The sequence below is a fragment of the Phascolarctos cinereus genome, unplaced genomic scaffold, assembly GCF_003287225.1.
Source record: "Phascolarctos cinereus isolate Bilbo 61053 unplaced genomic scaffold, phaCin_HiC Scaffold_4;HRSCAF=312, whole genome shotgun sequence".
Lineage (NCBI taxonomy): Eukaryota > Metazoa > Chordata > Mammalia > Diprotodontia > Phascolarctidae > Phascolarctos > Phascolarctos cinereus.
Window position 1 is genome coordinate 17,116,515 of NW_027555847.1, and position 26,884 is coordinate 17,143,398.

The 26,884-nt window shown below is 42.0% G+C and overlaps 1 protein-coding gene across 1 annotated transcript in view; it reads left to right on the forward strand.

Moving 5' to 3' along the window:
* Nucleotides 1-26,884, forward strand: part of ITPRID1 (ITPR interacting domain containing 1) — a 102,654-nt gene that overhangs the window by 3,682 nt on the left and 72,088 nt on the right. Inside the window, 1 exon segment of the mRNA XM_020969090.2 lies at nucleotides 17,246-17,297. Within this exon segment, the coding sequence (XP_020824749.1) occupies nucleotides 17,246-17,297 (52 nt within the window).

Consider the following 26,884-nt stretch of genomic DNA (forward strand, 5'->3'; position numbering starts at 1 on the left):
ACTAACTTTAGGACTGTGACCAGTTTGTTTCACTAATCTGGACCTTAGTCTCCTTATCTTTAAATTGGGTGGGGAGGACCAGATCATTTTCAAGATATTTTTCATCTCTGGATCCTATCACCAGCCAAAAAGACAAGAACTTCAGGATAATTTTTTTTCTCCTATTCTAGTTGGTTGGCACAGTGGATAGAGTACTACTGGGCTTGGAGTCAGGAAGACTGCCTCAGCCGCTTCTTAGCTCTGTGACCTTGGGCAAGTCATTTCCTTTCTCTGGGACTCAGTTTCTTCATCTGTAGAAGGAGAAAGGAGGACTCAGTGGCCTCAAAGTCCCTTCCAGTTTTCAATGTAAGGTGATATGATTCAATGTCACCAGTTTGCTTAGGTGCTGTGAGTGGTGATGGTGCTAGGAGAATTAATACCTTTAAGAATCTCTTTCCAGAGTAGTTTTATCTGCGTATACGTAGACTAGGTGGCCCAGTGGATAGAATGCTGGGCCTGAAGTAAAGAAGGCTCATTTCCTGAGTTCAAATCTAGCCTCAGACACTTCCTAGCTGTATGACCCTGGGCAAGTCACAACTCTGTTTGACTCAGTTTCTTCATCTGTGAAATGAGCTGGAGAAGAAAATGGCAAACCACTCCAGTATCTTTGCTAAGAAAACCCCAAATGGGGTCACAAAGAGGCAGACATGATGGAAAAGACTAAACAATAACACCCTACTTAGACTAAATGGACATCAAAGCCCCTTCCAGCATGGAGATTCCGATACTCTATGACTCCCTGTAAGTTGGATGAGTCAGGTTTCTTTCTTCATGGCAGAAGGAACATTTTATCTACCCAAATTAAATAGATAGGACACAGGCAGGTATTAGGGAAATAAACTTTGGTTTACGTCATGACTCACTTTAAGTATGACTTGGAATTGTAAAATATACAGTATCATTTGCCTTTTTTTATTGATAATATAATGTCTCTCTTACCTTTACATGGATGGCACCTTTAACTTTCCAGAGCACTCCCAGCTCTATCATTTATCCTTACAATAACCCCATGAAGTTGTGGGGGGGTTTTTTGTGTTTTTTTTTTTTGTGGAGGCATCGTTATTCTCATTTCACAGATGACAAAACTTTGGCAGAGGAATAGTAAAGACTCAGGGCTAGTGGGAGCAGCAAAGACTCGTCTTATCACAGTGTGTTGATTTTACCACTCAAGTACCAGGGGTAGACTGAATGTAGGATGGTCAATTAGGAGGCTATCACAGTAGTCCAGGTGAGAGGTGACAAAGACATGGCCCACTCCATTCCAACCTCCACACAGATGCCAATGTGATATCCTAGAAGCAGTGGTCTATCATTTCATCCCACTATACTAGAGTGAGGAATTAGAGTGGCAGCCTTATAAATGGAAAGGGGTCAGGTTGGAAATAGTCGGTGCAGAGTTGACAAGACTTTGCAAGTGATTGGATATGAGGGTTGGGATGAAGCTTTTCCAACTTGAATGAATAAAACAATGAATTAAGGAATAAATGAATGAATTAATTTAACAGTATTTATTAAGCACTTACTTAGGAGACACCTAGGTGGCCCAGTGGACAGAGCAGTGGGCCTGGAATCAGGAAATTAAAATCTGACTTCAGACACTTACTAGCTGTGTGACCTTGGGCCAGTCACTTAAACTCTTGTTTATCTCAATCCACTGGAGAAGTAAATGGCAAACCACTCCAGGATCTTTGCCAAGAAAACCCCATAGATTATATTGGTATGCTATGGTCTATGAGGTCATGAAGAGTTGGACATGACTGAATGACTGAACAAGAAAATGGGCAAAGCACTGTTCTAAGTGCTGGGGAGACAAACAGGCAACCCTGCTCTCAAAGAGCTCCCATTCAAACAGGAGGAGACAACTCTCATAGGAGATTTGGGAAAGATCCTGTGGGCCTCAGGGTCTGGCCATAAGGCAGATGGAGCCAAGCCTAAAGTCAGATAGTATGCCAAGGTCTTTCCTCTCACCACTCTGTGAGCTCACTTTGAGGTGCCCCTCATTTTACAGAAGAGGAAGGGAGGCTAATCCTAATAGCTACCATGTATGTGGCACTTACAAGTTTGCAAAGACTCTGTGAGGAAGGAATCCAGGGGTTATTGTTTACATTTAATAGATGGGGAAATTGAGACTGCCCATGGTTATGTAGCTAAAAAGTGATGGGATTGAGACTCAAAACCCAAGCTTTATATACCTACCCAGTGTACTTTGCATGGAACAAGATTGTCTCTATGGCAGGAAGGCAGGGTAGGCTTTGAACAGAGAAGCTACAGAATCCAAATTTTGGATCAGGAAGAGTAATGTGAAGAATGGGCCCAAGCTGGTTTGGGGTAGAGAAAGATGAGGGAGAGGCAGCTTGCTGCATGGCTATTAGAGTAATAAGACAGAAGAGATAAAGGGCTGGGCAAGTGTGATTGCAGTGAGAATGGAGAACAGATGAATAAGAAGTTCATTGAAAGAAAGAATTCCGAGGACTTGAATGAACACATATCACAGAACTACAGTCTTAGAGTTGGCCTGGAACCTTCTCAGCTACCTTGTCCAACTCAACCCCCCAAAAGCATCCCCAGTCCAATGTATCTTGAGAGGTAGCAATCCAGGATCTGGTTGAAGATCTCCAACAAGAGTGGACCCATCATGTCCCAAAAACCCATTGCACTTTGGGATACTTCTCATGGTTAGGAAATTTTTCGTGACATCAAGTCCAAGCCTGATCTTCCGCAACTGCCGTCTATTGTTTCTATTCCTTCTGGCTGGGAACAAATTAATAAAAGAAAATCTAATCCTCAGTCCATATGATAACCCTTCAAAAACTTGAAGCCAGCCATCATGCCCTCTCCCTTCTACCTTCAGTTTTCTCTTCTCTAGGCAAAATATCCTGAGTTCCTTCCACTGATTCTCATTGGCATTCCCTTGCATATTAAATAAAGATGAGGAATGAGGCAAAGATGACTTCAGGATTTAAAACCTGGGTGATAGGAAGTATAATAGGTTCCAATGTTTGTGGGATCAGACTGGCACCAGCTGTAATTTGGAATCACTGTGTGATCTGTCCCCTTGATTCACTGACTACTCAATAAGAGTGAAGACTGACTATGTTCATCTAAGGAACCTGGCCATGCAGTAGTTAAATGCCCTGGAAGCTGCTAAAGTGCTATTCTTGTCAAGGCTTGTAAAAAATGTAATCTGACTCCTCTGTTGGAATATATTCCAAAGAACCAAATGTCTTCCATGAATCAGTCAGAAATGCTTATGGAAACCGAAATTAAAAATGTTTTCTAAGCCAATGAAGGTGCTAATGAGGGCCTTCTGTATCTCTAACGACATCTTCTCCAAGAATACATCTTGCAGGGTGAAGTTCACTGTCTGCCGTTTCAGATGGTAGAAGGCAGCTTAACAGTAGGAAGGATGGCAAGAGATGAAAGTGGGTGAAGGGGAATTTGGAGTTGGCATTTTTGCCCAGAAATGGCAATGGGTCAAGTCAAGCTCATGAAGTATCTTGTTGCTCTGAGTTCCTAGGGGAAAGTTGGTGGGTGAGTGTGTGTGTGTGTGTGTGTGTGTGTGTGTGTGTGTGTGTGTGACATGAGCAGAATAGTTAAAAGTGTACCAAGTACCACAGGGTGTAAAGCACTGTGCTAGGCATTGGGGGCAGGGGGAAATATGATGGTGGCACAGAATCACTTAAGGATTGGAATAGTCATTGAGTCTAACCCACAGAAAGAAGGCAGGTTTACTGTAACATACACAACAAATGTTTGACTCTTCCATGGTCCCTACCCTGATGCAGCCCGCATTCTAGTAGCAAGGTAGGTTACCCATTGGGTTATTTATTTACCATAGAGAAAGGGATAAGATCTGTGGTTTCAATGGTGTCAGAATCCCCCACATGAGGAAATTCCTTCCAATGCAGCTTGGCACATTATCTGCAACTTATAATCTTAGAGAGTTGCCCAGGGCAGGGAGAGGTTAAGTGATTTGACCAGAGATATACAGTCAGTATTTCTCAGAGGTGACACCTAAACCTAGGTTCTCCTGCCTCCTGGGCCAGCTCTGTCCATTTTACTCCCATTATTTTAAAACAGTGCACGTGAAGAGGGGATGTGTTCTGGTGAATACAGTGCTGGGCTTGAGGTCAACAAGACTGGGTTTCAATCCCACCTTTGACACTACCTTGGCAAGCTGCTTAAACAATTTTTTAGGACTTGATAAAGAAGTCTCTTCCACCTTAAAATCTATGATCTGATGGGATCAAAGAGAGAAAGAAGAAAGTTAGAAGAAGGAGCAGAATTAAGGGGACAGAGTTTAAGGTCACACTGGTCTGAGGGATGAGGAGCAAAGGGAGAATAAAGAAAGAAAGGCCAAGGGTAGATTTTTATGGAAGCCAGCATTCAAGAGGCAGGAAAAAAAAAAGATGAGAACCGAGCAAAGGAGAAAAAGAAGGATCAAAAGGAAGAAAGAAAAAAGAAGAGTGTGGTCTCTGAAGCCCAGGGAGGAGAGAATGTCCAGTAGGAGCATAGGATGAAAAACATACAACTGGATGGGCCTTCAGAGAGCATCTCATCCGACTCCCCCATTTTACAGATGAGGAAACTAAGGCTCAAGGCAGCTGTGACAAGGTGACACAGGCCACAAACACTGAGATGGTCACAGTTTGAACTGTGGAATAGGTGAAAAGAGGACAAAAGCTTGGGAAGCAGACACAGTTGACAACGGGCCCTGCTCTGAAGGAGCTTATGCTTACCTGGGGGGTACGTGATCTAGACAGAAATGACACAACGTAACTGGAGGAGGCAGGAGATTGTCAGATCGAGATCTCAGGAAAGCGTTCCTATGGGAGCCAGCTTCCAAGGGGTCGGAAGACTCAGGCCTCTGGGACAGCCTGGGCAGGAGAATGGACTAGGCCTGTTTGGCTGAGGTGAACCAGTCAAGCACCAAGCATTTTGGCCGAGAAGGTGCCAGGCACTGTGCCAGGCCTTGGGAATACAAGGAAAACTGCAAAACCATCCCTGCCCTCACAAAGCTTACATTGTGTTCAAGGAGGCAGCAGATGGGAGTTATACAGAAGTGGATATGATGTCATTTTTCAGGGCGGAGGTAATTTTTCAGCCAGGACTTTCTGGCTCTTGAAGGAAACTAAGCATCTCAGAGGCCGTCATCAGGAGGTAGTGCCTCCCAGGCCAAGGGTGATGATGGGAGATGGAGCATCATGTGTGAGGAGCAGTAAGAGCAATTTGGCTGGACAGTTTGTAAAGGACAAGGATGGGTAATGAAGTCAAAGGGCAGTTTGGGACAGGTGGCAAAGAGCTTTAAATGCCATAAAGAGGAGTGTATATTTAATCATAATAGGGAACCAGGAGAGGAGGCTGGGGCCTGACCATGAAGGTCTTAAATGAGAAGGCAGAGGCTATAAGGTTGGTTTGAAAAGTCATAAGAATGGGAGTGTCACGGTCTGACCTGTGTGAGAGGAAGGTTGTTTGGTGCTGGGTGAAGGATAGATTGGAGAGGTGAAATACCGGAAGTCTGGGGATCAATGAAAAGGCTATTGCCACATGTCAGGTGAGCAGTAATGAAGGTTTGAACTGAGGGGATAACTGTGGGAGTGGGGAGAAAGAAAGGGACGTAAGACAGAAATCCCAAGATGGTGGCTGATTGGCTATGGAGGGTGAGGCAAAGAGAGGAGTCAAAGATGGCTCTGAGGTTGCCAGCATGGATTACTGGGAGGATGGCAGTGCCCTGAGTAGAAAGAAAGGAGTCTGAAGGAAGAATGGGCTTGAGTAAGAGAGAAAGAGTTTGGTTTTGTACCATTGAGTTTGGAAGCCTATGGAAAACCCAAGTGGAAGTGTCCTGCAGCTCTGTGTGTGTGTGTGTGTGTGTGTGTGTGTGTGTGTGTGTGTGTGTGTATAAATGTGTGTGTGTAAATTGGGATTATAGCCAAGCATAGAGATTTGGGAGTCATCTTATGGAGGTGATGATTGAACCCATAGAAGTTGATGGAATAAAGAAATAAATGAGAGAGAGACACACACACACACACACACAGAGACAGAGACAGAGAGAGACAGAGAGAGAATAAAGAGGAAAGATACAGAACCCTGGAGCACCCCTATGGTTACGTGACAATAGCAGTCCCTCCATCACCAGCTGTATAGTGGATCTTTCCATCTGAACTCATCCTTCTGGTCCAAACTTCCCCTCCTCCAAATTCCCCTTCCTGTGGAGGGCATCCTCCTTCTCCCAGTCACCTAGGCTCCTAGCCTAGATTGCATTCTCTCACACCCAATGCATTGCTAAATCTTGCTTTTCTTACCTCCTAGTACCTCTGCTATCTCTTCTCTCCACTCAGAGAGAGTCACCAGACTCTCAGCACCTCTCACCTGGACTTCATCCACCTAATTTGCCTCCTTGCCTCAAATTTCTTTCTATTCCAATCCATTTTCTTTTTTTTTTAATTTCTAATTTATTTTGAATTATCAACAATCACTTCCATAAGCTTTTGAGTTTTAAATTTTTCCCTCTCTTCTTTCCCCTGCTCCCTCCTAAGACAGTGTGCAATCTGATATAGGCTACACATATATATTCCTATTAAACATATTTTCACATTAGTGATGTTGCAAGTAAGAATTAGAACTAATAGGAGGAACCACCAGAAAGAGGAAACCAAACACAACAATCACCATATAGCAAGTGGTATGCTTCGCTCTGCATTCAAACTCCATGGTTCTTTCTTTGGATGTGGACAGCATTTTCCATCACGAGGCCTTTGGAGATGTCTTAGATCCTTGTATTGCTGGGAAGGATTAAGTTTATCAATATTAGTCATCGCACAATGTGGCTGTTACCGTGAATAACGTTCTCCTGGTTCTGCTCACTTCCCTCAGCCTCAGACCATACAAGTCTTTCTAGTTTTTTCTGAAGTCTGCCTGCTCATCATTTCTTATAGCACAATAGTTATTCCAATCCATTTTCCACACATGGCAAAGTGCTTTTCTTTAAGGACAGATCTCACCTTATCACTTTTGTTATTTTTGTTGCTCAGTCATTTTCAGTTGTATTCAACTCCTCATGATCCCATTTGGGCTTTCTTGGCAGATACTGAAGTGGTTTGCCATTTCCTTCTCTGGCTCATTTTATAGATAAGGAAACTGAGGCAAACAGGGTTAAGTGACTAGCCCAGGGTCACACAGTTAGTAATTGTCTGAGGCTGGATTTGAACTCAGGTCTTCCTGACTTCAGGCCCTGTGCTCTACCTACTGTGCCACCTAGCTGCTCTACGTCACTTACTTGTTTAGCTCCCATAATTCTCTATTGTCTCTATGATCAAAACCAGACTCCTCTCTCTGGCATTTATGGCCCTTCACAAGCTCTTCCCAACTGACCTTTGAATCTTTATTACATATCACTCATTACCTTTCACATACTCCACATTTCAGCCAAATTGGTTTTCTTACCCCTCCTCATGCATGGAACTCCATCCCCCACTCCATGTTTCTGCGCCTGTGTCTCTTAGAATCACTTAGGATGACATCAGATACTCCCTTGATCTCCCCCATTGCTGGTGGAAAATCAATACCTTTCAGTGAGGATGCTGCCTCCCTGCTTAACTGGGAGCTCTCTGAGGGCCAGAAACATTTCACTTTGGCCTTTGGCTCCCTAGATCCTGGGAACAGTGCCTTGCATGTAGGACTTGCCTACTAAATGCCTGTCAATTAATTGATTGCTGCAGTGACAAGCCAAATTCCTGGGACAGTCTTAGAGGATGATGTTTTTCTTTTCGGAAATACCCAGAATGTGGGTTTAGTTTAGCAGGAGCAGAAACTAAGCCTCTGTTGCTGCTGCCAATAATAGTAACAGCTCCTGCGTATGTACTGCTTTGAGGTTCCCAAAGCATTTGATATAGCTTCTCTCATTTCATCTGCATGGCTAGCCTGAAAGGTAGGCACCATTTATTACAGAGGAGGCAATTAAGATACCGAGAATGTAAGTGACTTAGCCAGGATCACACAGGAAGTGGCTAAGGCAAGATTAGAATCTGGGGCTTCTACACTCCAAGTCCAGGCCTCTAGGGCTGTGCCTCACTGCCTCCCACCAAAATAGGAATGCAGGAAGAAAAAAATCAATGGCTCTCAAAGTCACTTACATCTTTTTTCTAGTTTATGGATGTGTTCATTCTCAATTCTCGTCTACTGTGACCTGTGGCTCATGTGTTCAGGCCAAATCACAAGTCTCTTACACACTCAGCCCTCAGAAACCTTGAAAAACCAGATGTGAGCCAAGGGTCAGGAGATCAGTGTCCAGGGCATCACAAATGTGGGGCTGGAAAGGGCCTGGGAGGCAAGCCCAACCCCCTCATTTTATTGACTAAGCAGGAAATTGAGGGCCAGAGTTGTGACTTGCCCAGAGTCCTACAGCTGGGAAGTGTCTGAGGTGGGGCTTGAGCCCAGGTCTTTCTGACTCCAGCTCCAGTGCCCCATATATGACTCTCCACTGTCTCTCTCAGGTCTGACCCCAGTCCTCCTTTTGACTCACTACTTAACCTAAAAAAAAAATCAAGCCGGCCATTTTACTGTTGGCCCATGATCTGCTTGTCACCAGATAATTACCAACAGAGCATAAGAAGTGCCACGCTAGGTCAAACGGCAGCGATTCATCCAGTCCAGGATGGAGTCTGTGACTGCTGCAGCCCGGAGGTTGTGTGGGCCAAGATATCATGCTATGTCACAGGGGGCTCATCTAAAGGCAGCCCCCACATCCAGAGCTGGAAGGCCCCCAATACGATATGGCTAACCACTTCACTTTCAGATTCACAAACTTCAGCCCAAAGTGGGGGTGGGGAACCAGCAGCCTCCAGGCCACGCTCTAGCCCACAGGTTTCCATGTACAATAATATGTACAAGCCACACAGGAAGTAAGTTGGCATAGCCAGAATTAATCCCCAGGTCTCTCATTCCAAACCCAGGGCTCCTCAGAAAAACCTCCACTGTGATGCCCACATGAGAGAAAAAAAATACACCCAAATAACTCTCATTCATGGGTTTATTTAAACCTTTTTGAATTTATTTGCATTTTAATGGACTTATTTGCATTTCTGATATTTTTTTCAGACACCTATTTCTTCTTACCTGTACTATTAATCGGATCTCTCCCTGTTTCCATCATCTCCCATATGTATGTACCCCTTCTCTCCACTCACACTGCTGCCGCCCTCATCTCCTCTCATCTGGACTTGTGCCAGAGCCTTCTGGTTGCTCTCCTGTTCCAGGTCCCTCCCTATTCCAACCCACTCAGCTGGTAGATTGATTTTTCCCAAAGCACAGGACTGACCATGTCATTCCCCTACTCAGGAAACTTCAGGGGCTCCCTACTACCTCTAAGATCAAATCTCAAATCCTCTCTTTGGCTTCCAAAGCCCTTCCCAACTTGGCCCTAACTTACCTTTGCTCTTTTCACATTTGACCCTCCTCCATGCCCTCTATGACCCAGCTACCCTGGCCTTATCGTTCCTTTAACATGATGTGCCATCGCCCATCTCTGTCGTCAGTATCTGCGATGGTCTGCACTCTCACCTCAGATATTACTTTTTTTTATTACTCTTAAATTAAATAAATGGCAGATTGTGAGAATCCATTATTTCATGGGTATTGCTCAAATTGTTTGTCTCTAAAGGCCGTGGTTTAGTGGAAAGAACACAGCCTTGGAGAAAAGGGACTTGGCTTCAAGTGCCAGCTCTGTGACATCCTGTCTTTGTGACCTTAGTCTAGTCAGTTCCCCTTCAGAGCCTCATTTTGCATGTCTGTTAAGTAAAGGAATTGGATTACCATTTCAAAGGTCTCTTCTAGCTCTGAACCTATGATTGTATAGCCTTGTATTTGCTCACTCTGAAGTTCATTTGTCATGACATTATTTCTCTGGGAAAATCACAATCTCTCTGAGCCTCAGTTAACCCTTCTGTGCAATAGGGATGGTAATATACTACCATTCCTTAGGGAGATTTTGTGAAAAAGGCATTCTCCAAGCAAGAAGCACTCTAGAAATGTAAGCTATTATTTTTGTCCTTAAAGGAGTTGTCTGCTGTTTATTCCCATCTGCTTCTCCTCAGTGAGGTGACTCAGGAAGTTTTAGCACAGTTGGCTTCATCATGGGCTAATAGGAAAGAAGAAACATCATTCCACGTGCTACCTGGTTAGCGTATCTTATAGTTCCTATAATGTCTATCAATGAAGAATGTAACAAAAAACTTATAACTTATTTACATCTGTCTTAGAAAATGAAGTGATAGAGAAATTATATTAGAACCCAATGATATTCTTCAAACCAAAACAAGATAAACATTCCTATACAGTGATTTCCAAGAGATGAGCACATAGGAAAGGATGATAGAAAATATGTGAAAAGATAAGATTCTGGATTAAGACCTTGACATGAAATCCAGCTAAACTCAATCATTTTAGGAGAACTTAAGAGAAAAAAAACTGATATGGGGAGAAAAAAATAGACAACTGGAAAAACAAATCTGCAAGCATGTTTTAGAAGCCTATTGCCATCATCAAAGACAGTGAAGTCACCACATCCAGGAGGTCCCAGTGCATTATTATTTTTTTAAATTTAATTTGATTTTAATTTATGAAATAGAACAAGCATTTCCATAACATAGTAGAATAAAAAGATGATTGCACATGAAACTACAAATTTATTTTGTACAACTTGCATTCCTTTTAAATATATGATAAAGGTATCATGTACTTTTCTCTTTTTTTCTTTTTTCTTCCCCCCCCCCCTTAAACATTAGTGCTAGAGCTGACATAATTTTGAAAGCATTAAGTGGCTCAACATTCAATGTGTATCAGAGAGGGTAAGATATTACTGACAGGAGAGAAAAAACACAGATGAAATTACTCACAATGAAAGATAACTCATGAATGGCTTCCAACTCATGTGCTAACTTTTTCATTCCAATAAAATCTTTTAGAGAATTATCCAAATATATATAGAGGATACCCTTGGTGAAAAGATAATAAAGGGAAAGGTGGTATTCTCTACATAATTTTCTGCAATAGATCACAACTTGCACAGTCATACAATTGTCTGAGAATTTGGAGAACACAAAATCCCAGTGTGCATGGATGTCATTGATTACTTTTTAAAAGTATTTGACTCTGTGAAGCAAAATTCAGCTTTTGATTACAAAAGCTTTTTTACTCCAAAGAGGAGATTCTTATGCATGTGTTGAGGATGCTATGATATCTCTTGGTGAGACAACTTTGTTCAAGGATCCTCTAACTATTGATATTCATAAAGGTATAAAACAGGAAGAGTAATTATCAACAAGGTCTTCAACACATTGTCAGGAAGGATGTACTACACAGACTCATAATAGAAGAGAGCTATTGAGATCCTTCAGCCATGAAATTGATTGGCCTAACAATTCACAGAAGGAAAACCTAATGAATAAAGAATGCCTATTCTCCATCCTGTGGTATTCAGTTGGACATAAAATTGATTGAATTGGTTCATCGGTATATTTACCTTCGAAGGGCACAGTGGATGGACAGTGAGTTAGGCTCAGAACAGAATAAGAGGAAGAGAGTGAATTAAAAGCATAAAGTGCTTGACACATTCCCAAACTTTGGTGTGATTCAATGCGTGCTGTTTTTAAAACCAGTACTCTTCCACTAGTACTGTATACCATAGAACACCATAATCTCTAAAGAAGTAAGAATGTGAGTGATTCAAAGGGCAATGGAAAAGATACAAGAAGTGTCAGAGAAGATGTTATCCAGACCAGAAGTATAACTGGGAAAGGTCACAGAGTGAGAACAAGGAAGAACAGATGAACATCCCAAGTGTTTCACTGGTATCCACCAAATGTTATACATGTTAAAAAACCCTAAGGGAAGATTTGCAATGCATGGGAGTTCATGAAGATTAATATAGGACCAGAAGGCATAGATACACTGGGAGCTAGACCAATAAAGGATGCATTTTAATCAATAAGAATTAAGATCAGGCTTCATGTGGGAGGAAGTATTTGAGCTTAATCTTATGGAAACTTGGAAAATCCAAAAATGAATGGCCAGGAGAAAGAAATGCAAACATGAGGACAGCGCATGTAATGGCACCTATTGGCCATTTACCATGATCTTCTCATCCACAGTCTTTCTTAAGGAATGATTGAAGGAACTGCCATTCCTCCACCTCCCTGGTTTATAACCAGGGCAACCTCTTCAAATCTTCACTCTCAGTCACCTCACAGATCTGATCAGTTCCTAAATCTTGGTGTTTCTATCTTCATAATACCTCTCATGAATGTTCTCTTATACTCACATACATTATAACCTCTTACCTGAACTATTCCAATAGCTTCTAAGTAGATTCTTTGCCTCAGGTCTCCCCCCATTCCAATCCAGCTTCCACTGAGCCACCAAAGCAATTTGCTAAAGTAAAGATCTGACAATATAACCCTCTACTCAATAAACTCCATCAAGGTCTATGGACTTTAAAAAATGTCTGTTTCATTTGTCCCCTCCTCTCTATTGCCATTGCTACCATCCTAGTCTATTCCTTCATCTTGGAGTACAGCAGTATCTTTCTGATTGGTTTCCCATAGTAGATAGATAGGTAGATAGATAGATAGATAGATAGATAGATAGATAGATAGATAGATAGATAGATAGACAGATAGATAGACAGACAGACAGATAAATAGATAGATGGATGGATGGATGGATGGATGGATGGATGGATAGATAGAGAAAATGAGTAGGCCTTTCAAGTACTTACTGCCTGCCAGACTCTGCTATGTACAGGGGATTGAAGTACAAAAAGCAAAAAGCCTTGCCCTCAAGAAGATTACAGTGTAATAAGGGAAGAAAGTACATAATGGGAGCAGGAAATAAGGGAATAGGGAGTACAGGTGGTAGCATGGTATGGAGTTTGCTGGGAAGAGATGTGGAAGCTTGGATCCCAGAATGATAAGGCAAACACTCCTCATCCCTGCACTCCTTTTATCTAGGGGGTACTATGGGGTATTCAGGGAAGACTAGCCCCCCCCCGGTGTGAGGGCTTGCCAAGCCCTTGTCAGGGCTGCTCATCCACCTTTGGTGTCCATCTGTCACCTAACTCTCACCTGTGGTTCCAAGAAGGTGCAGCATGTGCAGTGATCACATCCCAATAAAACTCTGTGGGCAGACAGGCTAAATAAGGTTGAGGATAATTGATAGACCTCAAACCCACCAGTGAGTTAAAGGGGTATCTGCTCCCAGCACGTGAAGACTTCCCTCAGCAGATTGGGTAGATGAGACCAATTCATCCTGTGAAGGTGGCTGAGGCCATGAAGGTGGCTGAGCAGGAGCTATGAAGCACTTAGAGCTTGGTCGGGCATCAAAGATGCCACCAAGGTCATCCACTGCATGCCAAGCCATTGCCAGTCATCTTGACTTTTGTCCTGCCGCTGGACTTTGATGACTGGTAGAGTGATGCTGATGACTTTGCCTCACTTAACACTAATTCATGCATCAGTTAGGACATCATCTGTGGTGTCATCAGTCCTCTTTGAAAATGAAGGACAGACAACTGTTGTCTATTCTGCTGCTAGACTAGTCTTCCTTAAAGTAGCCTCAGAGTCATTCTCTTCTAATATATATATATAAAATAATATACACATTACTTGCCTCACACTGTTGTTGTGGGGAAAGTGTTTGATTAGCCCTACAAGCTTTATAAATGTGCTGTTGTTATTGATACTGGTTAAATATCACTTTCCTTACAGCTTGGGGGATAGACGGCTTGATTTGGCATTGAGTAGAGCTAGGGTCAAATTCTGAGGGCAGTTATGTGGCACAGAGAATAGATTGCCAGGCCTGGGATCAGGAAGAGTCATCTTCCTGAGTTCAAATCCAGCCTCAGAAACTCGCTAGCTGTGTGATTCTGTTCAAGTCACTTAACTCTGTTTGCCTCAGTTCCTCATCTGCAAAATGATCTGGGGAAGGAAATGGCAAACCACTCTACTATCTTTGCCAAGAAAATCTCAGATGAGGTCATGAGGAGTTGGACATAATGGAAACAACTGAACAACAACAGGGTCAGATACCAGTCTAGATATTTACTAGTTCTGAGGGTCTGAGTAAGTTGCTCAATGTTTCTGAGCCTTGATTTCCTAACCTGTAAGGTAGAGATGGTGATAACAGCTACTGACCAAAGTTGACATAAGGATCCAATAAGATCATGCACGTAAAGGGCTTTACAAGCCTCAGAGTACAATTGTCATGGTCAGATATCAGTTGTCAGAGTGTAATTGTTGTTATTATTGTTATCTGCTCCAAACTGGCCCCAATTCCTATGGAATTAAAAATATTATTCTCTGCTTGTGGGAATCTACTCTCATGATCTCCATTCAGTCTTACTTTTTCTTATGTGAGTTCCCTCAAACCCAGTATATAACTGAGCCAGATTGGTCTCTGAATAAACTCACTCCCATCATCATACCTTTACTCATGTTTTCCCCTTCCCTTGGAGTGCCCTCCCTTCCTACCTCCAATTATTTATCTCCTACCCATTCTTCAAGGCCCAGTACAAGTTTCATCTCTTCCATGAAGCCTCTCATAACTCTTCTAGTATTCATTGACTTCTCTTTTCTCTTAAGTTCCACAACATATTTCACACTACACAATGTAGAACTGCATCGTAAATGGTGTTGGGTTCTTCATTAGTGCTTCATGTACACTAGACTTGTTTTCCGAACTAGCTGTAAGCTCATTGGTTGAAGTGGTGGCTATGTTTGTTCTTTTTGTATGCCCTATAGCATCCAGCACAGGGCCAAACATATAACAGCCACTAATTGAACTCTCTGGACCCCAGTCTCCTCATCTGTAATAGGAGGGAGGTAGAAAAGATGACCCCTAAGATCCCTTTAAACACTTATCTGTCATCTTCTCTCACTCTGGACAAACCTCCACCCTGGGAGCCTGCTTTCATAATCCCATGACTGCCTGCCCAGGCCACAGTTTCACCAGGTGCCCCAGCCGCACTTCACTTCACTCACTTCTCAACCTCTACCACCTCCTCCCCTTCAGCCACCTCGTTTCTGCTGCCTGCCCTTTATTCGCCAACCACCATTTTCAAGTCCCTCTTGATGTAATCTCTTCCCTTATTAGAACTGAAGCAGTCTGAAAGAAGAGATTGTATTTCTTGTTCATAGTTTTGGACTCCCAGTACTTGGCACAGTGACTAATGAGAACTCTGTGCTCTCCCCCCCCCCACCTCTCTCTCTCTCTCTCTCCCCCTCTCTCTCTCTCTCTCTCTCTCGCCCTCCCTCTCTCTCTCTCTCTCTCTCTCTCTCTGTCTCTGTCTCTGTCTCTGTCTCTCCTCTCATTCTCTCTCTTTTTCCTGTCTCTCATTCTCGCTCTCTCTCCATACGCATTTACATATACACATATGTATAGACTTACATATGTAATTATCCTTGTGCTCATTGACTGTTTGATCAATCCCACAGATTCTGAGTAGACTTTGCTATCACCTAATTACAGCCACTGCAAGGAGTCACCAGAAGATGATTAGCACAAAAATCACATAACATGTAGCCAATTAAAAGTATCTAAGTGATGCAGTAGATAGAAAGTTAGGCTAGGACTTAGGAAGACCTGAGTTCAAATCCCGCCTCAGACACTCAGTAGCTGTGTTACCCTGATCTAGCCATTTAACGTCTTTATGTTTCAGTTTCCAAAACTATAAAATGAGGATATTCATAGCACCTACCTCCCTGGGCTGTTTTGAAGAGTAATTTGAGATAGTATTTTAAAGCACTTAGCACAGTGCCTGGAACATAGCAGGCACTTAATAAATGCTTGTTTTCTTCTCTCCAATCAATAATGCAGCAGGGGAAATGCAGTGGAGGGAACAACCACGTGGGCATTCCAGTGGCCCCCATGGAGACGGCTAGCCCAGGCCATATTCATAATCAAAAGCTCATGTTGAGAGGTGACCAAGCCACCTTTGCATCTTGTCTCTGGCTATATTCGTCTTTCAATACTGCTAAGCTTACAATTTTGGATCTAGTGAAATTTGAGAAGGGTTGCAGTCATCGGGTCTTCAATCTTGAGCTGGAAGGGATCTTCCAGACCAGCTAGTCCAACCACTCCTTTGTATAGATGGAGACATTGGAGGACCGTGGAGGCTAAAGACTTGCTGACAGTCACACACGTAGCAAGCGGCCAAGTCAGAATTTGTCTATAGTGCCTCTGCCCCCAAACAAATCCAGCCTTACCATAGCTTTTTCATTGTTGGTTTAGGCTTGTGATTTCATCTGTGTAGGGAAAGGGGCAGAAACTCCCTTTGCTCATTATAAATCCGTGATTTATCTACAACCTTTATCTCAGAGAAATGACTGGGGCACTGAGATTAAATGACTTGCCTAAGGTCACATTCTTGATACAGATAGAGTGGTGGGTCTGGAGTCAGGAAGACCTAAGTTCAAATCGAGCCTCAGACACTCACTAGCTGTGTGACCCTGGGCAAGTCACTAAATCTCTGTTTGCCTGTTCTACCAGAGAAAGAAATGGCAAGCCCGTCCAGTATCTTTGCTAAGAAAACCCCATACTGGGTTATGAAGAGTCTGTCTTGACTGAACAACAGAATAACAACACAGCAAGGTCCCCCAGTCAAGACATGTCAGAGGGATCACTTGAACCCAGATCAGAGACTTAGAATTCATCTTAGCTCCAAAGGTACCCAGATCGTCCTATCAGTGAATGGCCTGGGGTCAGCCTGTTGAGTGCCCTTGCTTGGCAGTGTATCTCTTTAGGGCAAATCATTTCTTTATTTTCCTAGTACTTAAAAAAATACCTGGCACATAACTGTTTAACCAATGTCAGCTGATTGACTGAGGAGAGTCCTAAGGACACATGGTTCTTGGAGAATTCATGAGAGAAAAATAACTGAGCTGGGCCAAGAAGCTGTTATGTAAATGTGCTATCCGCCATCCCCACCCACCCCTTTGCTATTGGCAAACCTTTGTTCACACCAAATGGAAAACTTGAGAAAAGATGGGAAAGAGAACAGGGTTACAAGGATGGGTGTCTCATGACTGTGTGGCCACGAAATCAAATCAGGCCGGCTTTGGTGATGGTTTCCAGGTGAACACATTTTTCTTTCTATGAGACAAAAGGAAAAAATAAAACAATAACAACAAGAAGGATTTTTTTTCCTTTGCAGATTCTTTGAATAAACAAAGAGTGGTTCCAGAGACAGTGAGCGACTATATGAGGTAGGTCACAGGATGGAGCCTTGTTCCCTCCAGGTATATCAGAGTCACATCTTTGAAGTCAGAGATAGGTGAGGGAAGAGGATTGTTCCTAGTAGCCCATTTTAATAATGGCAGCTAGGAAAAGAAATATTCTCCATTGGCCTTGACATGGTGCTAATGAGCTTTTGTTAGCTTGGAGCAAAAAGCAAGTTCTTTATCAAGAGAAGGAGATTAATTCAACTGCTCTTGGGTAGACTGGAAAGTCAATGGAACAGGCACATAGACAAGGCAGATAGCAGCCTTTCAAATGAATGTAATGAAATCCTTAAAACAGTTATGCTGAAGCAGTTACAGTGCCTTTCTCATTAATCAGAAAGGTTGATTAGCAGCCTAAATACTAACTTTTCTTTGTGGATAGACTCTGAAATGGGCAGTGCCCAGAGACAGGATGGTATGATGAAAAAAAGAAATTTCTGGATTTGGTTGGAGCCAGAAGAGCTGAATTCAAATCCTGTTTCTATCATTTACTGCCCGTGGGACCTTGAGCAGGTCACTTAAATCTTCTGGGCTGCACTTTCTTCACTTGCAAAATTAGGAGGATAGATTGGGTGTCTCCCAAGGACACTTCTAACCCTCAGTCTATGAGCCTATAGTCCTTTGTTCATTTGGTCCTTGGGAAGCTAGGTGGCAACATGGAGAAGTAAATGGCCTTAGGATCAGGAAGACCTGCCTTGGACTCTTCATGTGTCCCTGAGCAAATCCATTAAAACTTTCAAGCTTCAAACTCCTCATTTATAAATTTTGGCTAATAATAGCATTCACCTCATAAAATTTTGTGAGAACTAATCCAGTGAGATAAAGTGCTATATAAATCCTAGCTATTATTATTATCGACAAAATGAGAATCACTTGGCAGACAAGATCTGCACACATGAGAAATGGGCAGGAAAACCCTTAGCTGTAGTATACAGGGTGGCAAGTGCAAAGCAGGCTTATTTAGTGAAATCAGTTTCCAGTAGCCAGGGATAATAAAGAGCCTTGAGTCCTTGTTGCTGAGGATGTGTTGAAGAAATTGGGCATATTTATCCCGGAGAAGAGAAGATTCAGGTAGGACAAAATATCTGCCTTCAAGTATTTGCAGGAGGAGTTCAGTTTGCTTTATTGGTCCCAAGAGGAACCAGGAACAGTGAGGGAGAAGGGGGAGAGTGGGGAAAAAGTGGAGATTTAGGTTTGATATTGAGGAATCTTCCTAAGCAGAGAACTAGTCAAAAGTGGAATTAACTACCTAGAGAGGTGGGGGGGGGAGGTCCTTGGAGGTCTTCAAGCAAAGGCCTAAATGACCACCTCCCAAAGGTATTAGAACTGGGATTCCTTTTAAGTAGGTGTTGAACTAAATGTCTGCCAAGGTCCCTTCCAGCTGTCAATTTCTATGGTTCTGAACAGCCTCACAATAGTCTTAAAGAGTTGCCTGGGGGGCAGCTAGGTGGCTCCAGTGGATAGAGCATTGGCTCTGGAGCCAGGAAGACCCTAGTTCAAATCTGGCTTTAGACACTTACTAGCTGTGTGACCCTGGGCAAATCACTTAACCCCAATTGCCTAAAAAAAAAGTTGTTTGGGATGCAGAGAGTTTAAATTACTTGCCTAGGTAGGATTACACAGCCAGTTTATGTCAGTGGTAGGATTTGAACCCATGTTTTCTTGACCTGAGTACAGATATCTTTTTACCACACCATGCTGCCTTCTTAAAAGGTAATTGTGATAGATATGATTGTTGTTGTTATTATTATTATCATTTTACAGGAAGGGATTGTGAGAATCACAGTAGCAAAGTGATTTGCCCATAGTCAGCTGATTATTCCTAACAGTGGGATTCAAATCCATAACGGTCCACACTCTAAAACCAATGCTCTTTCTCCCACTCCACCCAATAGGATTCCTTCCAAAGTATCTAATCAAAGCTGGGCCCTTCCTACCTATTGCTGGTAAATACCACCGACCATTTGAATACTAATAGTTCACAGGAGGATTCCAGAGCAACCTGAATTGTGTAGCTGAGAGGCATAGTAGGCATTTCTGCAACCTGAACCCATGCAGATACCATGCAAATATGATGATAAGGAATTTGCTAGTAAGGAGCTTTGTGTCTGTACACATAGCCTTCCACAGGCCCACGGCTAGCCACTCAGAACCATACTGCCAGAAGTGTATTGAATCTGATAGTCTGGGACTGCAAAAAATCTTTCTAAAGGAAGGAGGCACCTGCCTACTTGGGTCAATGGCTCTTGCCCTTGGAAACTGAACAGGTGACAATGGAATCTCGTTTGGGAGGTGACAAGTTGCCAACTGTGAGCTTACTCAGAAATGCACTTAAAGAGGGATTTCCAGCTCCTCCTCAATTCTCTTCTCTGGTCTCACCAAACCTGTTTGTTGTATTCAGTGTAGGAGAGAAACTAGAGAAGAAGGAATTTAAAGGTGGATGGAAAAGGTCAGGGACAGAGGCTGTTGGAGCTTATCAATTTCATCTAGGGAGGTCCCATAACACAGTTCTGGGGTCTCTGGAACATGTGCCTAGATCTCCCCTCACCTAAAAGAAGCCTTCCTTTGCCCCTCTTGACCCCAGTCACCTATTGTTCCGCTCTTTTCTCTGTTTCACTGTGCAACTCCTTGAAAAGTGGTCTACAGATGCTGCCATTTTTTTCCCTGTCTTGGCTTGGGGGCACTTGGCTTCTGTTTACAAATGAACACCTAATTTCCAAGTCCAATGACCTTTGTTTAGTCTACAATCTCTTGGACATTTCTGCTACCTTACCAGGAATCATGCCCTGGAAGACTTAACCCTTTTAACTCCATACACTTCGAGCTGAAATGGACTTGGGAGGCTGAGTCAAACCCTCTCTTTTTGGAGAGCCCTTGAAACAATGGACTACAGCTATCTTGCATCCCCCTTCCCCCACCCCCATCTTCTCTTCTGCTGGCTAAGCAGTCCCAGTTCCTTCACCAGATCGTCATAGGTGCTTCTTTGGAGCCTTTCCCATACTGGTTTGCCTCCTTCGGACACTCTTTAGCTCATCAAGGTTCTTCCTAAAAGGTGGTACCCAGAACTACATAGTCAGATCAAGGGACAATAGAACAGAGCCATGGCTTCTCTGTCCTAGACACTGCCTGTCTTCATGGACCCTTCATGGATCACCCTTCAGACCATAGTGATCATGCATTCCATAGATGAATTACCGTCCAGCTGAGCTTTCTTTAGCGTGTACTTATGGAATTGATTTCTTGAACCCAAGTGAAAAACTTCATAAAACTAATAAATTTCATCTTATTTGGTCTGGCCCAATATTCTTGGTAGTGGAGACCTTTTTGGATCCCGACAATGTTAGCTATCCCTCCAGGTTTTGTGTCATGTGTAAAATACGATCAGTGCTGAAGGTTTGCCTTTATCCAAATCATCCATCTAAATGTCAAACACAGCAAGGCAAGTATAGCTTCCTGGAGCACTCACCCTTCTTTCCAGGTTGTCTTTGAAACTTTAATGACTCTTCTGTGGGTCAGGCTACTCAACCAATTGTTTTTCATCCACCTGACTGTAAGCTACTTGAGAACAGAGACTGGTTCATTTTGTCATTGTATCCCTAGCACCTGGCATAGTGCCTGGTACAAAGAAAATGCCCGATAAGTGTCTGTTTGGTTGACTTACCATCCAGCCTCTCATACAAAAAGAGCTGGGAGAGGGCAAATGCTTGATAAAATCTATGCATATTATGTCTCTAGCTTTGCCTGATCTAGTAACTTGTATACTTCAGTGGGTCTATGATCTCATCAACATGGTACTCCCTGCAGTGACAGAGATGGGACTAACCAATCCATGCTTTCTCATGCAATGGGACTTCTATACATGTCTTTTAATGCATTCCACACATTCCATACCTATTATGCCAAGGACTTTTCCTGGATCTCTTGACACTTTGTGAAGACCATCAGAGAATGCAAGCTGTCCATTGGTGATCCTTCACATTTGAGGTAGTACAGTCAGGAAGACCTAAGTTCAAACCTCACTTCAGACACTTACTAGCTGTATGATGCTGCATGTCACCTATTTGCCTCAGTTTCCTCATCTGAAAAAAGAGGATAATAATAACACCCACCTTCCAAAGTTGTTGCATGAGGATCCAATGAAGCGATATCTGTAAAGCACTTTGCAAGCCTTGGGCTCACCTCCTGTTCTGTTCATGCATTTCTGATAGATTTTTATGTTACTCGTTTCTTATTTGATAATACACTTTAGCCCCCAATGTGGATCTCTCCACTGGTACTTGGTTGACCTGTAGAGATTTAATTCTTTAGGGATAATGCTAATCTATGCTTTCCAGTCTAACAGTATCACCAGGAAAGTGTTGGAGTGTAAAGGTAGACCTTTATTTAGGGTAAAACTTGGGGTTCTTAAAAGCATTGCACCATTTCCCAAATACAATTCAGCCTGCTCCTCTCCTCCTGATCACCCATGGTCTTTATGATAATCTAACCATAATGCCTGTCCAGGGGATATATTCCAATTGTCCATCAGAGTATATATCATAGCCTGGAAAATAGCCATTCTTCACTTATTTGATTATTGCTTAGGAGAGTTTGGCAGGAATCTTTTGAATGATTATGGGTGTTCTTTAAGAGTCTTTGTAATGCTCCAGAGCTTGATGCAATCCATGTAATATCCTCCAAAAATAGAAGTATTTTGAGGACATCACCATCTGTAGAAAACCTCCTATCTCCTGGAAATTTTCCATGACAGTGGCAAAGGCCTTTGGTAGCTCACTTCTCTTTGTTTTCTGTCTCACTTGACATTTCAGAACCAAGTTGTCTGTTGTTGTATATCTCAAGGATTCTTGGATAATTTTAATCTATTCATGGGAGATGATTTCTTGGAAGAGAGCCTTCAGAGATTTATTTTTTTCTATCAAATCAAATGTTTTATTGGGTTAAAAATAATAAGCATAAAGGTATCTTACAGTGTCTGTCCCTTTTAGTCAATTCATAATGCTGTTGGTTTTTGGTGAACCAATTCACCTCTCCTCTCTTTAATCTCTCACTCCCTTATTATATCACTGATTACGCCCAGCCAAGCCTCAGCTTTAGATCATCCCCAGGATTCATCATTTTCATATGTATAAAATATGGCTAGATGAAGGTGGAGAAAATATGTGACCATTCTGCCTAGATCCATGACAAATTTATGTTACATAACCTCAATCTGACCCTCACTGCTGCAAGGCAATTCTTCTATACCTCTTTCATTACTTCATTTTCCCACTCTCTGCAGCAGCACTTCTATACCTTTCCATCCCTCCTCAAACCTCTCATGGCTCCCCCTCCCCCCTCCCCCACCCTCTTAGCTAGGTACCTTGTCTCATATTTTATAGGAAAAATTGAAGGCATTCACCATGAATTTCTTCTTATCTCCTCTTTTTCATCTCCTATCACTCAGTTGTTTTCTGCCACTTTTTCCTCCTTTATCCCTGTCTCACATGATGAGTTGGCCTCACTCCTGACCAAGGCTAACCCCTCTACTTGTTCAAACAATCCCATTCCATCCCATCTCCTCCAGCAAATTGCCTCTTCCATAAGCCCCACATTCTCATTTATTTTCGATCTCTCCCTGTGTATTGGCTCATTTCCTACTGCCTACAACCATGTCCGTGCCTCCCCATCCTGAAAAAAAACCCTCACTTGATCCTTCCATCCCTACTATCATCCTATGTCTTTTTTGCCCTTTGTAGCTAAACTCTTTGGAAAGGTTGTCTACAACAGGTGAATTCACTTTCTCTCCTCTCACTCTCTTCTTAACCCACTTACAATCTGGCTTCTGATCTTATCATTCCACCAAAACTCCTCTCTCCAAAGTTACTAATGATCTCTTAGTTACTAAATACAATGACCTTTTCTCAATTCTCCTTCTCCTTGGCCTCTCTCAGTATTTGACACTACTGATCACTCTCTCCTCTTTCATACTCTTTTCTTTAGATTTTCAGGACACCTTCCCCCCACCCCCTTTTCCTCCTACTTCTCTGACTTCTCTTTTTCTGTCTGCTATGCTAATTCTCCTCCAGATTATGCCCTCCAACTGTAGATATCCCTCAGGGTTCTGCCCTAGGCCCTTTTCTCTTCTCTTCTTTCTTCCTCTACACTACTTTCTTTGGTGACCTCATCAACGCCCATGAATTTAGTTACTATCTTTATGCTGATGAGTCTTACATTTATGTTTTCTGCCCCAGTATCTCTGCTGACCTTCAATATCGCATCTCAAGCTGTCTTTTTGACACCTTAAGCTGGATATCCACTAGACATCTTAAACTCAATGTATCAAAACAGAACTCATTCCCTTTCTCCCTAAACTATCCCCTCTCTTACCTCCTCTATTATTATAGAGGACAACACCATCCTCCCAGTCCTACAGGCTGGCAACCTAGACATCTTCCTGAATTCCTCACTCTGTTTCACTCCCATATCCAAGCCATTACCAAGGCCTGCCATTTTTACCTTGCAACATCTCCTGAATGATACCCTTCCCCCTTTTCTCCTCTGACGCTGCTATCATGCTAATGCAGACCTGTATCACCCCCTGTCTCAATTACTGCAATAACCTGCTGTTGTTGGATCTGTCTACCTCAGATCTCTCCCCACTCTAATCCATTCTCCATTTGGCCACTAAAGTGATTTTCCTAAAACACAAGTCTGAGCATGTACCCCCCCCACCACCCCACATACACTCAATAAGCTCCAATGGTTTCCAATTGCCTCCAGGTGCAAATACAAAATGCTGTTTGGCATTCAAAGCCCTTCAAAGCTTGGCCCCCTTCTCCCTTTCCAGTCTTCTTACACCTTACTCCTTGAAATGTACTTGATCCAGGGACATTTGCCTTTTTGCTGTTCCACAAACAAAAAACTCCATCCCTCAGCTCTGAGCCTTTACTCAGGCTATCTCCCATGTCTAGAACACTCTCCCTCCTCCACTCTGACTACTGACCTTCCTGGCTCCCTTTAAGTCCTAACTAAAATCCCCACCTTCTACAAGAAGCCTTCCTGAACCCCTCTTAATTCTAGTGCCTTCCCTGTTACTTATTTCCTATTTATCCTATATTATAACTTGCTTGCATATATTTATTAGCCTATCATCTCCTCCATTAAATTGTGAGCTCCTTGAGGGCAGGAACTGTCTTTATATTTTTAGTATTTGTTTCCTCCCATACTTAGCACAGTGCTTACACATAGCAGGTACTCAATAAATGTTTACTGAATGAATGAATGTCATTTGGCAAAGTCTGATGCCTTTGTACATCTTAATCAAGAATTCCTTCAATATACATGTAGATAATTTTTCTTTTTTTTTCTCTCTCTCTCTCTCTTTTTTTTTTTTTGGCTAGGCAATGGGTTAAATGACTTGCCCAGGGTCACACAGCTAGTAAGTGTTATGTGTCTGAGGCTGGATTTGAACTTGGTTCCTCCTGAATCTAAGGCCAGTGCTCTATCCACTGTACCATCTAGCTGCCCCATATAGATAATTTTTCAAAGATTTTGTATAAATGGTAAGCTTAATGTGTAGTTATTAAAGTTTTCCCTATTATCTTTTTTTCAAACAGGATTTTTTTTTTTTAGTAGTAGAGCATTTGTGATTTTTCCTTGAGGACTTGGTAGCTTCCAGGTTTTTAGATAGCTTGAGAACTAGTCCCTTAATGTCCTAAAAATTGTGCTGCTCCCAGCCTACTATCTTTCTGTATCCAGTGACTCTTTCCCTCATTGTTTGCTTAGTGGAATTCTACATTCCCATACAGTATTTTGCAAACTGCAATGTTAGAGTCTAATTGCAATGGCTCTATTGTCGCTGATGAAGGGAGTCATCTATTACAGTTATCCTAACAGATATTTTCTGCTTTCATTTATTTGTTGTCTTCCTTCTAGTTTTATCCTTGCATGCTCTCAGTTATGACCAAGCTTAATTGAATTTTCCCCTAAGCTTACTTTAAATTTATTCTCACCCCACTCCTGCTACTATTTTTCAGTATTTTAGGACCAATATATCTGATAATCTTCTACTGTGTTCATACAAAAGATTTTAGAAATGAGTGTATATTTAGAAACTGGTATTACCCTTAGCTGGCACACCACTCTGACTTATAAGGATGTTAAGAATTTTCTAGCAAATGTTGTTTTAAAGGTCTTTCTTTTTTTTTTCTTTCTTTTTTTTTTTTTGCTCTTGTTTTGGCTACTGATTCACATCAATCTATTAAACTTTTTAAAGAATTAGTGAAAGTCTGTGCCCATATCTGTTCTTTTATCCATTTTCCATCTTTTTCTGTCAATGCTTGCTTAGATAAATCAGGCTGTTTGTTTAATTTTCATGCCACAGATTATTCACATTTATATTTATTCCAATTAGATATTGCTTTTTATCTTTGCTCTAACAAATTGGTGGTCTGACTATACTCATATAGTTGATTCATGAAACAATAACTTTGGTAAGCAGCTGTTTCCTGTCTGCCAAAATATAACCAAATATACTTTAGGGGATGTCATTTCAGTATTCTCCATGTCCACCACCTGATGACACTCTTCTTGGAGAAAATATTCATGACCTATAGGCAGGGGCTTATGTGCTAGAGTACTTTGCTTTCTTTCCTTTCTTAATCCTGAATCACATATTTCAATTTTTTTTCTCTCCTCCTTTACACCCACCTATGTGTGTTACAATATATGTTTATTTAATTTGGAGGGTCTTATTGAGTTCTTTGTAAAAATTTCTCTGCTTCTTTATCCTTTACAACAGATGTTGACTTGTAATATGTAATCATCTTCATAGTGGTCTTTTTATGAATTCTCACCATGAGTGCTACAGTATGAGATACACAAATATCCCATAGAATGTTATTTGAACATATGATAGAACCATTTCACCCAGCTCCTTTGTTTGTCTCTACAAGGAGATCCTCAGAGCTCTCCTTATTAGCTACAAAGTCCTTTTGTCTTTTGGTTTCATTTAGAGTGAGAATCTCCATGCCAATATTATTCATACTTAATGGTCTCTCCAGTGACTAAAGCTCTCCCATTTAGAACACCATCAGTTTAATTTAGATAGGTTAACAATTGTGTGCTTAGCATTCTCTGGTCCTTTTTCTCTGTCAGAATCACAGCAGAAGCTTAAGGAAGTCACACAAGATTGGGGAAAATTTTGGATCTTAATTTGTTTTCTTGGGTTGCTTTAATCCAAGAATGCAATCAGGTAACTGGGGCTGAATTGCTCCATCATTAGACAATTCCTTGGAGAGTAGATATCATCTGACCATACTTTTCAGCCAGGTAGAACCTATGCTTCTGTATATTCCACTTAGATAGCCTTTGTGAATTCAAGGATATTTCCATACCACAGTGAGGCATCTGAATAGACTTTAATACTGGCAAAAAAGGGGGGAGGAAGGAAAGAAAGAAGGAAGGAAGGAAGGAAGGAAAGGAAGGAAAGAAAGGAAGGAAAGAAAGGAAGGAAGGAGGGAAGAAAAAAGAAAGAAAGAAAAAAGAAGGAAAAGAAATTAGGTTAGTCTAGAATGACTTGACATCATGCTGGT